The sequence below is a fragment of the Lissotriton helveticus genome, chromosome 11 (assembly GCF_964261635.1).
Source record: "Lissotriton helveticus chromosome 11, aLisHel1.1, whole genome shotgun sequence".
In the NCBI taxonomy this organism is placed as follows: Eukaryota; Metazoa; Chordata; class Amphibia; order Caudata; family Salamandridae; genus Lissotriton; species Lissotriton helveticus.
The window spans coordinates 1,149,350,756-1,149,365,128 of record NC_136072.1 but is presented as its reverse complement, the minus strand read 5'-3'; the positions used below and the strand labels follow the sequence as shown (position 1 = coordinate 1,149,365,128).

The window sequence follows — 14,373 nt, the reverse complement described above, 5'->3', positions numbered from 1 at the left end:
GAGTGTTGATTAGTTTGAGACATTGTGTGCCTCAATCAGCATTGTCCGTACACAGGAAGGAACAGACTGCCTCTGGGACATAGGTTGTGAATCCCTATTGACAGCTCAGCCACTGTGAGCCTCACATTGTGTTTGGGATAGTTGCTGGTAGACCTGTGCCCTTACGTGTCTTGAGCAATGTGAGCATGTTGTCCAACTTCTTGCCATGTGGATCAATATGATCCATTAAAACAGGCTGTGTCCACTGATGTGTGTGAGTACGTCATGCAAAGAGATGTACTTTAGCCAAATGTGATGGGGGACACTACTTTAGGCAGGCTACCTATTCTGACATTTGAACACACAGCCTTATATGATAAATGGACGTGGGGCTACGTTGGGGGATACGAGATTGTTGTTCATGTGGAATGAGGCCACAGCTAGCTCACACCTTCGCATTAATCTAATTGGCCATGTGGGTCAGGTTCAAGCTTGCGCATTGATGACATTCACCAGGGTGTACCTTTCAGTGCAATCAATGTCCCTACATTCATCCATGCTTGTACATGTGAGTGAACATAGACATAACACATCTGTATGTTTTGGAATGTTTTATTCACATTCTGGGGAGTCTCTGAGCCAGAGGGTTACATGGCCAGTACAAGCCCACAAGACATGGTTGCCTAGTGGTGGGCTAACCAGAGTCCTTGGGGGAATGCAAAGTTAATCAGGACGAGGAATTCAGTCCACAACCGGATTTCTGTGTGATGGGTTCAGGAGCAGATACGACAGTCCATGTTGGGGTCCAGTTGAATGTCGCAGAGTGTTCTGGGGGACAGTGGGAGGTGTTGTTCAGGGCATGATGCATAGGTCTGAACCAGGCAGGGACAGGCCATGTGACGGGTAAAGATGCTACTGCCTCCTTCCTCACAAAGTCATTACCCTCCACATCTTACTCCTCTGAGACGACTTCTGTGTCTGGTGTGGCAGGTGTGTGTGGAGGTGTTATGGCAGCATCACTGTGGGCCACTGACACATCAGGGTGCAAAGGTGATAGGGCTGCATCACTGTGTGCCAATGACACATCAGGGGGCGGAGATGTGTGTGTCGAAGTTCCAGCAGTAGTTATCTGAGACAGGCTCATTGGCAGCAATGGCAAGATGAGGATCTGCAAGGCCTGGAAGATCCCAGCTACATCTCGCTGGTGTTCAGCCGTGGCAGCCATCCTTCCAGTCTGCATCTGCTCCATGGTCTCCAGTGTCCTCCGCATCTGTGCAAACTCCGTGCTGTCATCGCTGGAGCCTGTCTGACTCAACAGTTCTTGTATCCGGGTAATGGCCCCGGCGAGGTCAGCCAAGGATTGTCGGTGAGCATGGTGCAGACGGGGTGTCCTTTAGGGACTGTACGTTGTCCATGATGGGACTCCGACACCCACGTATGGCACCGAGTTTGTCTGCCACGAGCTCGAAACCCACCCGCAGATGATCTGCCAACTCCACCTGGCCCGCTAACACCCAGTGTTGGAATTCCATGTGTTGTTCGGGGGGACTTGGGGGCAGCCATGGTGGTGTGTGCTTCCTGCTGTGTTGTCTGTACAGGGGGTGGGGTCACGTCGATGCAGCTGGGCTGCCCTGCTCCTGGGGATGGGGTGCAGATGCTGCCCACAAGCCGTTGGAGGGTGTCTGGGCAAATGTGCAGGGTGTCCTCTTCATCATCACTGTAGAAATGTGTGGTCTGCTCGGCAGGAGGTGTTGATTGTCCCTCTGCAATGTAACAGGGAGATGCAGGTTAACAGTGTGTTCCATGTATGGTGACGCATTGTAGATGTTTACATACAGACTGCATGACAATGTACATTGTGACTGTTTTGGAGGAGCTGGCTATTTGATGGCAGACAGTGTACATTTTGACTACATGACAGATGTGAGGTTGTATTCGTACATTCTCATGTCACGGTGCCATGCAATGCCAGATGTGATTGGCCGGTTACTACGCACGAGCGGCACCAGTTGTGCCCTCTGTCCTGTGGTGTAAGTATTGCACTTTGTACCACATTGTCGTTGTTGATGTACTGTGATTGCTATGTGTGTGTGCTGCATTGTTGGCGAGTCTGCCCTGCAGCTCTGATTTAGCATCCCCTTATCCCTTTGAGTCGGTGTGCCTTTGACTTGTGTGCTCTTCGGGTGCTGTGATGTTTGCGACTTGGGTCATTTGTGCTCTTGGACACTTTGGTACTCAAGCATTGTTTGTCTGCTGATGAGTTTTTGACGTCATGGGTTGTAGGTGCACGTGGATGTGTCATAGTGTGCACCATGTCATGTATTGTGAGTGCAGCCACTTGCATGGTCCGTGTGGCTCATTGCCGCTAGTTTTCTGGATTCAGCATGTGCATGGGTAGGTTGTGGCATTGTGATATGGAGGGGGGCCCATTTGTGCACATTGTGGACGGGGGCCTACTTGGTGTTTCTATGTGTGCTGCAGTGTGCCAAGGGTTTCAGGGACGTGTTCCATACTCATTGTGGGTGTGCAGTGTACTGCGCTTGATTGTGCAGTTGTGCCATTATACCCATCTTCCTCCGTCCCCCAAGTCCCTGGTCGTTACCCTGTTGCTGTTGGGTCAGGTAATGTCGAGGTGGATCCAGACCCCCAACTCCTTGCACCTTCTCCGCACTGATGACTGTGGCCACCATTTGCTCCAGCTCATCCTGTGGCACAGGAGTCCCACCTCCAGTCGCATTTGCTGCCTTCCTGTTGGCAGCAAGTTTCTCCTTGGTTTGGCTGTGCACTTCATGCCAGCGCCTCTTGACCTCCTCGACACTCCGACTGCGTTCACATTGGTGACGATGGACTGCCATATTTCCGTTTGTGTTGCCAATGTGGCAGTGGAGTTGACGGACAGTTGTTGGTAGTGTTCGATCACCTCTGTGACGATGATCCCGTCTTCCTGCGGTCTAAACTCAGTCTTTCTCTTCTCCTTGCCCGTTCCCGTGCACGGGATTCCAGGCTAGATCTCCATGGGGCTTGTGGGGTTCGGGTTGTCCTTTGCACTCGGTCCGGGTGCATCCATAGTGCTACGCAGTTTGATTTGGTTCTGGTGTGTTTTTTTATTGCTTTTAATGTGCATTTTCCCACATGATGCGTGGGATTGCAGGCCTGTGGCTGGTTTTTGCTGATTTTTTTATCGCGCTTGGCATCATCTCAGCTTTTTTTGCGTTTGTGTTTCGCATTTTGGCGGTGGCCCGTAGACTTTGTCGCAGACTTTTAACGCATTATCGTGAGCTTATCGCATGGTGCCTCCGGCTTGGGAATGCCGCGTTACCACAATGTTATTTTTGCGCAATAGACTGCGATGTGAAGAGTTGCGTTAAGCTATTTTAGCGGTAGTTTTCACACGTTCTTAAGAATATCTCCCTCTGTTTTTAAAGCAATCAGTTAAAAACATAAAAAAAATAATGGTCATGGACTGAGATGAAAGAAATATTCTCTCCAACATCATCAATTTATTTCACACATCATATTTCAGCAAGTTGAAGTTCCACAAAGCTTCATATTATTAATGTACTTTATAAATACTATGAAATGTTAATTAATGTCCATCATTGCTAAATAAAATCTCTTTGACCGGATTTAGTGCACTGTATATGCTTACAGCCCATGTGGGCGATGCATACCGTCAGGGTTTTTGAAAGGCAGCCAGCCCCCTGGGATTCTTTCCCCCTCACCCTTAGTTTCCACACAACCACTGCATCAAGTTATTGAAATGCACAACAGAAATAACTAACTACAATCCTGCCCGGTGTAACTGTCCCATTTCTTCTTTATCAGGAATGTGGCTTGCTGCGGAAGGGCTCTGTCCTGCTGGCAGATAATGTTGTGTATCCTGGGGCCCCTGAATTCCTGGAGTATGTTCGGAACAGTGGGCGGTACGACTGCACAAACTTCCCAACACATCTGCAGTACTCGAAGAAGGAGGATGCTCTGGAAAAGGCGGTGTACAGAGGCTGACGTGGCCTTTGCTCCACAGTGATTGGCTGCAGGAGGTCAGGCCTGCTCAGTCATCCATTGCTGCTGTTATTGTGAGAGGCTGAGATTGATTTAAGTCTCCACAGCACAGGGAGGTTTTTATGCTTTCATTCCAAGGCTTTCTTGAATCATCATGATTATAATGTATGTATACAATAAAGGGCATATTTACAAGGGAATGGCGGAGCGTGGCGTTAAGCAAACATTGCTTCTCCCAGCTGAAAATGCATGGATGCGCCGTACTCACAAGAATGCGGCACACCCCTGCGTTTCCCCTAGCGCTGGCGTGGAGTTCAGCTGCCTAGCGCCAACGCAGGCTCCTTTGCACCATAGTACAAGGGTGTCTGCGTTGGGGGAAATTATTGTTTATGTGCAGGGAGACCTTCCTGCACATAAACAGTCATGGTGTTTTGAAACTTCGATGTGTGCTCTTAATGCAGCACACATAGAAGTTGCAACCGGTCATTTGTTTGGGATTGTTTATGTGCGGAAAGGGTCACTTTCCAGCACATAAACAATCAATGGCAATTTGCTGTTTCTTTTTATTGGCATTTATAGTTTACAATGACAAATAGCGAAGAAAGGATACATTCATTTGGATTGCATGTTACATCCCACATCACAGTATAGCGCTATCCATAAAAGGGGGTTGGTCGATAGACATTTTGTCAGCATTGGGGTCTTAGGCTAAGTGCATGCCTTATAGAACAAGGGTATAAAAACTGGGGAATGGTTCATGGAATTTCCGGGTACTGATATCAGAAGTCGGATGTGGCGTTTGTTTCTGTGTGCGCTGCACAAAGCAGCCATATGGAAACACCAAAAATGAGGAGAAGTAAAGCATTCCTCCTTGTTTCGCCTGTTTAAGACCAAGTTTTTCCTGGTCTTAATTTTGGTGCTGCATCGTATTTATGCTCCCCTTGTAAATAGGGGGCAGAATCAAAATGTGTTGCAGTGGAACGCCCATTGCGACACCCATTGCCCTCCCCTTTCACGCTAAGTACAGCGAGAAAGGGTGCCTTATTTAAATGGCAGCGTTAAGCCACGTTTACTACAAAGTTCAAATATTTCTATTGGATATGTTTTCACATAAACATTCACAATGTTGTGGCAGCCTTAAATTACATTTTTTTATAACCTTTATAATATGTCCATTTATAAACGTTATTTTCAGAATCTCCTGAAGAAATAACCCAACATAGTAATATCTGTTTGCAATCCTGTATGTGTGAATGGTCACCCACTGATTTGCGAACAGGTATGCACTTTGCGATGTAGCTTATGTACACAGAGGCTGTATCAGATATTGTCCATTCATAGGAGTGTGTAAAGCCACTCGACTGATCCATAATAGTTAGGCAGGTCGCTCTTTGTAACCCCTTTTGAATAGGAAGGGACATAGGGATGGTGGTCTGAAGGGTACAGAAGACCTCCAGACCTACAGTTACATTCCTAAATGGAAACCCCTTTTTAGGTCGAGCCTGGACAGCGCCTGCGCTGCTCTGCGGCATGCTGTACTGTAGTATGGAATAGGAGCCCCGCCCACTCTCCGTCCATATTTGTCATTGGCTGGTGTCATTGTCCTTCATAAATGCTGACCTCTGATTCATTAATAGGCTTGTTAGTCCCTCCTTTGTACTTCCTTGTCTTCATTTGCAACCTCCCTTTAGGGCTGGCCCTTTTACTTTGGCTGTTTCACAGTAGCGCCTTTTTAAGTCTGTAAGCACTATTTTTTTTGAGTTTCTCCTACTGCAGGCACGACATGCTTTCCGCCAACATTCAGCACCCCATGAGTGCTTTTACTTTCCGAGCAGCCTTGGACAATGCGGCCACTTCTTTGAAATGAAAAAGGTCTCGCATTTACAAGAGTTTGAGCTATTGGCATTGTAAATGACAATGCCTTTCATATATGTGTTAATTATCAAAACACATAAATAAAAGGCATTGTCAGTTGCAATGCCAATAGCTTAAACTCTCGCAAATGCGAGACCTATTGCATTGCAAATGCTTGTTTCCGTAAAGTAGCGTGTGTCAATTAAGAGCAGGTGCACCTTTTAACAAACATGAGTTTACTGACCACCCAATGACCCCAGCGCGGCACACAAAAGCGAGCTTGCACTTCAGTTACCCCAACTCAGGGGTCGGTAACTAATGGGTGGTTTCTGAATGTATTTTCAGTTGCAAACCATTAATACATGACATTCCAGATCACAATTATGAGGTTAGCTCCTTTTAAGCCCTCCCCGAATTGTGATTCGTAATCAGCGGCAAAATCTCTTTTGTGAGTTGGAAAGGACTTTCTCATTTGTAAAGGGGGTTTAGTACGTCACAAAGCACACCATGTGATTTTACTAATCACAGGGTTTACCACCACAAAAGTGTTTGGTACATCAAGACCACAGTCTATAAAAACCACAACATTCCATTTATCCACGATTGTACAAAAATCAGTGCCTCAGGCTGTAGTTAAAACTATCTGGTTGTATACAGATATGTCTGTTTTTCTTTGACATCTATATAGTTAACACTCCCAAATAACGCGTCCCAATGTTTGTGAACAGCCTTAACCCCTTGTGTGCGTCGGACGGCCCCCGGCCAGCCGACGTCACGGTGGGCGTGTGCGGAGGCGTGTGCGGAGGACAGCCGGGGCCCTCCGAACCACACCCAGTCATAAATCACCCGCACCGCTGCGGAATTCGCCCTGCGGTGAATGGGTTAAAGAAACAGTCAAGAGATGGGCCCAGTGTATTGTCCCAATAACAGATTGAAACTTAGACCCAGGATTTCCTTGTTATCATGTTCCTCTAATGACGCGTCTAATTTTTAGCAATAATGATACGCACCCTTTGATCAATATATTGCAATCTGTGATATTCAATCTTAAAGCTAAGATGTGTTTTGCAAGTGAGCGCCACACATGGGATATCCATTTAAATTACTCAAGTGGACTGCGTCCCCATTGAATACTTAGTGGAAATATAGGTAATGTTCCCTGGGGCCTTTGGGTTCTGCAGTAAGTTTGCTTTACAAAACTCAATAGAGCTTATTGCTTTCCCAGGAGAGGACAACAAAGAGTTTCGATGCTACTATACTACAATATTAAGTACTTTGTAAATAGATTATGTGTATCTATGTGAACCGCTGATGGACCAAAGGGAAAATTGTGGAAAATAAAACATTTCAATAAATCTTAGAAATTTTGACATATCACATCTTTGAATGCAGTTTTTATTTTGATTGTGCAACATACTGTTGTTTTGCAGTTCAAATGCAAAATATAATTCTTGGGGTGGGTGGAATTTGCGTCGTCGTGCTACGCAAAGCTCAGCAAAACAGTAAAACATCTCTGCGAGCACGCAGAGTTCCGTGAACATGCGGAATTGCTTGTTTTGCCCGTTCGCAATGCTTTTTTCCTGTTCGCAAACGCTGTTTGCGTGCTCGGGGGAGGGGGGAAATATCTAGCGAACACGCATTTTGAAAGCACGAACAAGCATGAAGACGTGGAATTTTGGGCAATTCCGCGTTCTCCACTGAACGCCAAATTACCCAAGTTCTGCAAATTCCACGAGCGTAACGGAATTTACCGCCCAGGCCTTATTCTGATGCAAGGCCAGTCTCTGATACAAAGTCTCTCACCTACGGAGAAGGTGCATTTTCGGAGAGGAACATGGCGGCGGCAGGCTAGCGGCTGTCGCGGAGCTCTTCACCCGAGCGCGGCAGATTGACTGACTGGATGTCCCGGCAGAATCCATTTGGTAAGAGTTGATAGCGCGAAAATTGCGTGCTTCACTTCTGCGGAAAATGAGGGTTTGTTTCTCTGTTTTCATGTAATTAACGGAGGAAACTGAGACCGCGGTGAACAACGGGAGTAGCGGTCAGCGGCCGGCGCTAGTGTGGTAAATAAATAATTAATTACCGGTACTATTTTTCTATGCATTAACTGAAAACAGATAGCTCAATAAATAAGAGGCAGGATCCGTGATATCTGAGTCAGAATGGCTTTAATCGGATGGCTCGAGCCTAAAGACCATGAAGTGGCATGCAATGGAATGGAATGGCAGCTGCAACGTCTCATTAACAGTACATAGTATATATAGGAAAACAGTATAATTGCATTACATACAGTAGGCGTAACAAGTGACAAACGTAAGATAAGAGCAAATGGGCGTACAAAGAAGGCGTGCACAGGACATGTGATGAAAACGTCACAGAAGTGTCATAAATGGGTGGATACATGGAGGGGGCTACCTGGGCAGCTGGAACCTTTAACCTACTGGTGCGCGCAAACGGGCCATGACGTGTAACTAGGAAGAGCTGGGGGCTCTGACTTCTACACTAGAAGAGGAGACTAAAGTCTGGCATGTCAGGACGACATGTGCCTATAGCATATCTGATATCTGGTGTTTGGAGTACATGTTGATTGAATCTAAAAGTCATCAGGGCAAAGGCTACTTGACACTAAGGCTGGTGCATGCATATATTCTACGTGTATTGCGTGTGCTATGAATCTTCTATGGATATTAATTCAGTAACTCTCTTGCATGGAGACAGGAAGACTAGACTATAGCTGAAGATGTTTATGCGGTTCGTTAGCTTAGGAATGTGAAGCCGGGGAGCTGAACTGATAACTAGAGGCATAACATATTCTTGGCAGGCAGGCCAGGCCGGGCACCGCGCTGCTTGGCAGAAAGTAAGCGAAGGGTCAGGGATGCGGGAGGGGCTGCATCGCTCCTCGGAGTGGTTTCAGGAGACTGGAGCTTGAATCTGGTGTCCGGGCCCTTTGAGGCCTAGAAACGGGGACAACTCGATGAATTAACGTGCACAATGTAAAACGTTGGCAACATAGGCTTTATACTCGTTGCTTTCACGAGGACTGGAAACTGGCATACTAACGTTGGACACAACCTTAATTGCGTCTTTATTCGGTCAAGGGGGAACATATGCATATCGATCATGCACATATAACATATAATGGGGAACACGTAGGGACACATGACAAGGCAAAATTCAATTTTCCTCATTCCCTCCTTGTGCCCTACGTTTCCTTCAGTAAACATCAATATTCATGATACCATCTATCTGTTCATATAGCATCATTTGCTCGTCTCGAATCTTCTTGGAACGGGACTTAGGACTAGGAATACAAGAGGTAGCGCACAAGCCGCAAATCGCAGGGCCACATTGTAAACATAAACAACAACTGAATATGATCATGACTACTACTCCTAGGAATGACAATACTTTCCATCCCCAGGCAGATATTATATTCCAGAGCCAACTGGACCATGTCCAGGTGCCTGGATTCTGGTGTAACTGATGGGCAATTTTATGAAGTCTGGTTATAGCTGAATAAACAGACGGTGCGTTATTAGGAATGAAAATGCAACAACTAGATCCGATGACTCTACAAGCTCCGCCCCTATCGGCCAGTATGACGTCAAGGACAAGGCGATTTTGAAGGACAACAAATCTCATAGCAGATTGTTCTTCAGTTAAGTTACCTAGAGCGGAAGTAGTCTCATTCACTACTGCTTCAAGGGTTCTGGTTAACCTACAAATTAGCTTACTATTCTGGACAGGACCTATGAAGAAAAAGAAACCTTTATTGAAGTCTTGATACTGTTCTAAGGCAGTTTCAGTTTGATCGACAATCGGGGACTCGATCTCCCTTCTATGTCTGACGTGTACTAGATGTGTATTTCTGTGATAATCGGATGGGGCTAGAAAAACTGGTGGCAGTAGGAAGGCAATGTAACATGTTCCATCCCAATCTAGGGGCAGACGAACATATGCGGTCTGACCACATACAAAATACGAATGACGTGAAGCTTTGAAATTAGATTTCCCACTGTCACTATACTCGACCACAGTAGTACAATCACTATGTCCTAGATGTACTGAACCATTCTTTCTGACACATAATTCGCCTTTTACTGGTAGAACTGTAATAGCAGGCAAATCTGGAGTAGTCTCGGACTGAACATTCAAAACCATGAAATTCGAGGAATAATTACCTAAATCATATACTTCATTTTCTAGATCTAACCCTGTCCTGTGGGAAAGTCCTTCCTTGTCTGGGAAACATGTTCTATTCAGAAGGGACTTATCGTTTGAGGATGACGTTAACGTAAACCATGCTCCACACAAACCATTGTGTGAAAACGGATAGGGAAAAAGTGGCAGAACTCCCTTCGGTGTCTGGAAAGGGGGGAGTCGACCACACACCCAACAATTAGTGGCATTGCTAGTCTGGTGTGAATAGTGTAGCATTCGGATAAAAGTATTGTTGCGCATGGCAAGTCTGTAGGATAACTCGTGAGGAGGTAGATCACTAAAAGTGTGCTCTACTGTATCATTAGAAGACAAAGGCACATGTGAATCAATAGGAGGAAAATATACATGTAAAACATAACTTATGCATGTAACCATAAGACTCAGAAATAACATAAACAATAACGTAATTACGCATCTGCTGCGCAAATTCTTACAATAACGTAGTTTCTTGGAGTTTCGACTAACTCTCTCACTATGGGGGTCTATCTCATACATGTCAGGAACCTGTCTAACCGCTTCACCCGAGAGGGACTTAAACAATTAAACTGTCTGACTTGCTAGACCTCAGTTTTAGTTTATACTCCTGCTGCGGAGTTTTCTCTAACAGGGGGAGTTTAGAGTCAGTATCTGGGCAGTCCTTGAGAACGGGGCAGTCCTTGAAAAAAGTCTTTGGACGAAGTCCATGAAAACGTTTAACGTGACTGGAGTGGAGCCAGCCTTTGCGGCCCTCCACTTTAATTGCTGTCCTTGTGGTCATCAAAACGAGCTTCGGTTCTTTCCAGCGGGGCTCCAGCGGACTTGAACGATCAAAATTCCGGATCAACACTAGGTCGCCAGGAATGACCTCGTGCGGTTTCACCTGGGTGTTGTCTGGAAAGGCAGCAGCGACCTGTGAACGACAAGAGAGTAGTGCAGACATCAAGGAAGCTAGGTAATCTGTCAGCATATTACTGTGAACATCTGTAATTTTACGTGGCATAGGTGTACCCCACATGTTCGGGGGACGACCGAAAACAACCTCGAAAGGGGACAGACCTGAACGGGAGTGAGCAACCATTCTCATGTAAAAAAGGGCGACTGGCAGAGCTACCATCCAATCTACGCCTTTTTCTGTGCAAACCTTTGCAATGCGGATTTTCAGAGTCTGATTATGTCTCTCGACGAGGCCAGCTGCCTCGGGGTGTCGTACACAATGGAACTTCCACTGGTACCCTAACAGAAGAGATACTTGTTTCATGAGTTCGGATGAGAATGGCTGGCAGTTATCTGAATACACGACCCTGGGAAAACCATAGCGGGGAAAAAACTCACGAACCAACTGCCTGGCAGTGGTCGCGGCAGTGTAATCTGGGACTGGATATGCTTCTGTCCATCTGGACAAAGCGCATACTACTACGAGGACATACTTGAAGCCTCGGCATCGATCCATCTGAATATAATCCATCTGGAGGACTTCAAAAGGGTGGTCAGGAGGATGGAATCCACCTTGTTCCACCGGAATACCTTTTCCTGGATTGAACTGACAACATATCATACAGGTACGTACTTTCTGTTTGGCTGCTGCTCGTAAATGCTTGTTAAACCAGATATTCTGGATGCTGTCTAACATGGCTTTTTCTCCTAAATGTGCTGGACTATGTGCGGTGTTAATAATGACTTGAACCATAGAGTCGGGGAGAAACCATGTGGCTTTTCCCTTCGTCAACCATCCCTGATCTGTCTGGACCCCTCCTTGTTCAGACCATTTCTTGATTTCATCGGGAGTAGCATGTGACTGTATGTCTAGTACATCTCGTGTAGGGTACTTAACTGTCATACAAGTAGTCTGGACTGGAATATCTGTCTTTGTCGTGTTAACTGGACTGTCTGGAGTCTGAGCTGTAAGTTTGGCTGTTCGATCTGCTAGATCGTTACCTTGGGAAATGGTGTCAGTGGCTTTCGTATGTGCTTTGCACTTCATAATGGCAATGGTTTTCGGTAAATGTATTGCTTCTAACAGAGCTTGAATGAGGGGGCCATGCTGAATCTTGGCTCCATGAGAGGTCATGAAACCTCTTTCTTGCCAGAGTACTCCAAAGTCGTGTACGACTCCGAATGCATAACGTGAATCTGTATATATGTTTACTTTCAGATTCTTGGCTCGTATGCAGGCTTGGGTCAGAGCGATAAGCTCTGCTGCTTGAGCAGACAGGGTGTCAATACGATGTGTTTCTATGACTTCAGTTTCAGTAGTCACTGCATACGCGGCTACTAGTTCTCCTGTACTTGTTCTCATACATGAACCATCCACATAAAGTGTCAGGTCGGGATCAGGTAATGCAATGTCAGTCAGATCTTGTCTTGGCTTTGTCATGAAGTTAATAACTTCCACGCAGTCATGTGTGGCAGGGTTTGATGTAATCGAAGGTAACAGTGTAGCAGGATTTAAAATATTGCAGCGTCTGATTTCTATGTGTGGCTGAAACAGTGTCAGTTCGTATCCTGTTAATCGAGCAATTGTCAAGTGCTGAGTCTGTGTTCGGTTTAAAAGAACTTCCACGGAGTGTGGAACTTGTACTGTCAGGGAGTGTCCTAACACTATGGAATCACTTTGTCTGATAGCTAGAGCTGTGGCTGCAACTGACTTGAGGCACGCAGGCAAAGCCTGGGCTACTGGATCTAATGTGCTAGAGAAATAAGCACAAGGCTTGTGTTGTCCTGCTTGATCTTGTGTGAGAACAGATAATGCTGTACCATCGCGTTCAGTAACAAAAAGTGTAAAAGGCTTACTGTAGTTTGGTGTCGCTAACACAGGTGCATTACATAAAGCTTTCTTTAACTCGTTAAAAACAAGTGTATGTTCCTGGGTCCAAGGGAGGACAGTCGATGTCGCTGCCTCCTGTGTCGTTAACTGTATCAGTGGTTTGGCTAGATATGCGTACTGAGGAATCCATTGTCTGCAGTAAGAAGTGAGGCCGATAAAAGCTCGCATCTCCTTCTGTGTCTTGGGCTGTGGAAGATGTGCTATTAACTGGATACGGTCTGGTGTCAACTGTCTACCCCTCTTGGACAGTAAGTGTCCAAGGTATACCACTTGCTGGACACAGAATTGTAGTTTCGAAGGGGACACCTTGTGTCCCATCTCGGCCAGAAAATACAAGACTGTAAGTGACGCACGTTCGCAGTCACGTTCTGTACGGGCTGTGATCAATAGATCATCGACGTACTGGAGCAGGGCAGTGTCAGTTGGCATGTGAATACTGTCTAGTTGTCTTTTAAGTGCTTGACTGTAAATACTAGGACTTTCTGTGAAACCTTGAGGAGCTCGTGTGAATTTATAGCTTCTTCCATTTAAACAGAATCCGAAAAGGAACTGGCTGTCTGGATGAATGGGGACACTAAAGAATGCGTTCTTGAGATCAATAACCGTAAAGAACTCTGCTTCAGAATCAATGGCTGTCAATAGGGAAGAGATATCTGGAACTACAGGGTACTGGGGTATGATACATTTATTAAGTTCTCGAAGATCAATCACTAATCGGTAAACTGGAGGTGCATTTGGATCAGTACGTTTAAGAATCGGAATGATAGGAGAATTACATACATTGGAGTCAGTTTCTACAACCACTCCTTGAGCAATAAGCTCGTCAATAATTTTCGATAAGGCTGCTACAGCCTCAGGTGGCAATTTGTACTGTCGGATTCGTGGTAAAACAACACCTTGTTTCAGAGTGACACGATAGGGTGTAATGTGCATACAACCTACATCAGTTGGACCTTGCGCCCATAAATGCTGTGGTACATTCAGTAATCTTGGATCAAAATCACGTAACACATAATGACCTTTAAAATCACGTAAAAACAATCTCACTCCTTCTGGGGAACAGCATATGACTGCTCCTAATTCTTTCAATGTTTTAATACCCAGTAAATTTTCAGGACATGATTTCGTAAGTAACAAGTCTGTAGTTCGGGACAATGGACCAACTTCTAGGGAAACTGGTTTCGATATTTCATTAACAATAGGCTTTCCTGAAAATCCCAGGGAAACGTTTCTTGAGCCTGAGAGTGGAGCCCCTGGAACCTCGTCATGACTGATGGTAGTCCTACTTGCCCCTGTATCAATCAGAAACTTTCTGTCTTTCCCTAATACTTGACTGTGTACATAGGGACCCTCTTGATCTACAGGAACCTCGATGAGAGGCAAGCCAACCTCCCTCTCTAGGCTGTTTCATGAATACTGCTGATATTCTGGATAATCTGACTGTGCGTACTGGTACATCTGTTGTGTAACGTGTTGTGTGGCAGCTATAGGCTGCGGTACTGTAACTGTCTGTT

At 45.7% G+C, this 14,373-nt stretch overlaps 1 protein-coding gene across 1 annotated transcript in view; it reads left to right on the top strand.

Moving 5' to 3' along the window:
• LOC144792749 (catechol O-methyltransferase-like) overlaps positions 1-6,929 on the top strand; it is a 114,716-nt gene extending 107,787 nt beyond the window's left edge. The window contains exons 5-6 of the mRNA XM_078667928.1: positions 3,805-6,575; positions 6,724-6,929. Coding sequence (XP_078524054.1) covers positions 3,805-3,984 — 180 coding nt within the window. The 3' untranslated portion in view covers positions 3,985-6,575; positions 6,724-6,929. The remainder of the gene's footprint in view (positions 1-3,804; positions 6,576-6,723) is intronic.
• Positions 6,930-14,373: the final 7,444 nt, after the last annotated feature.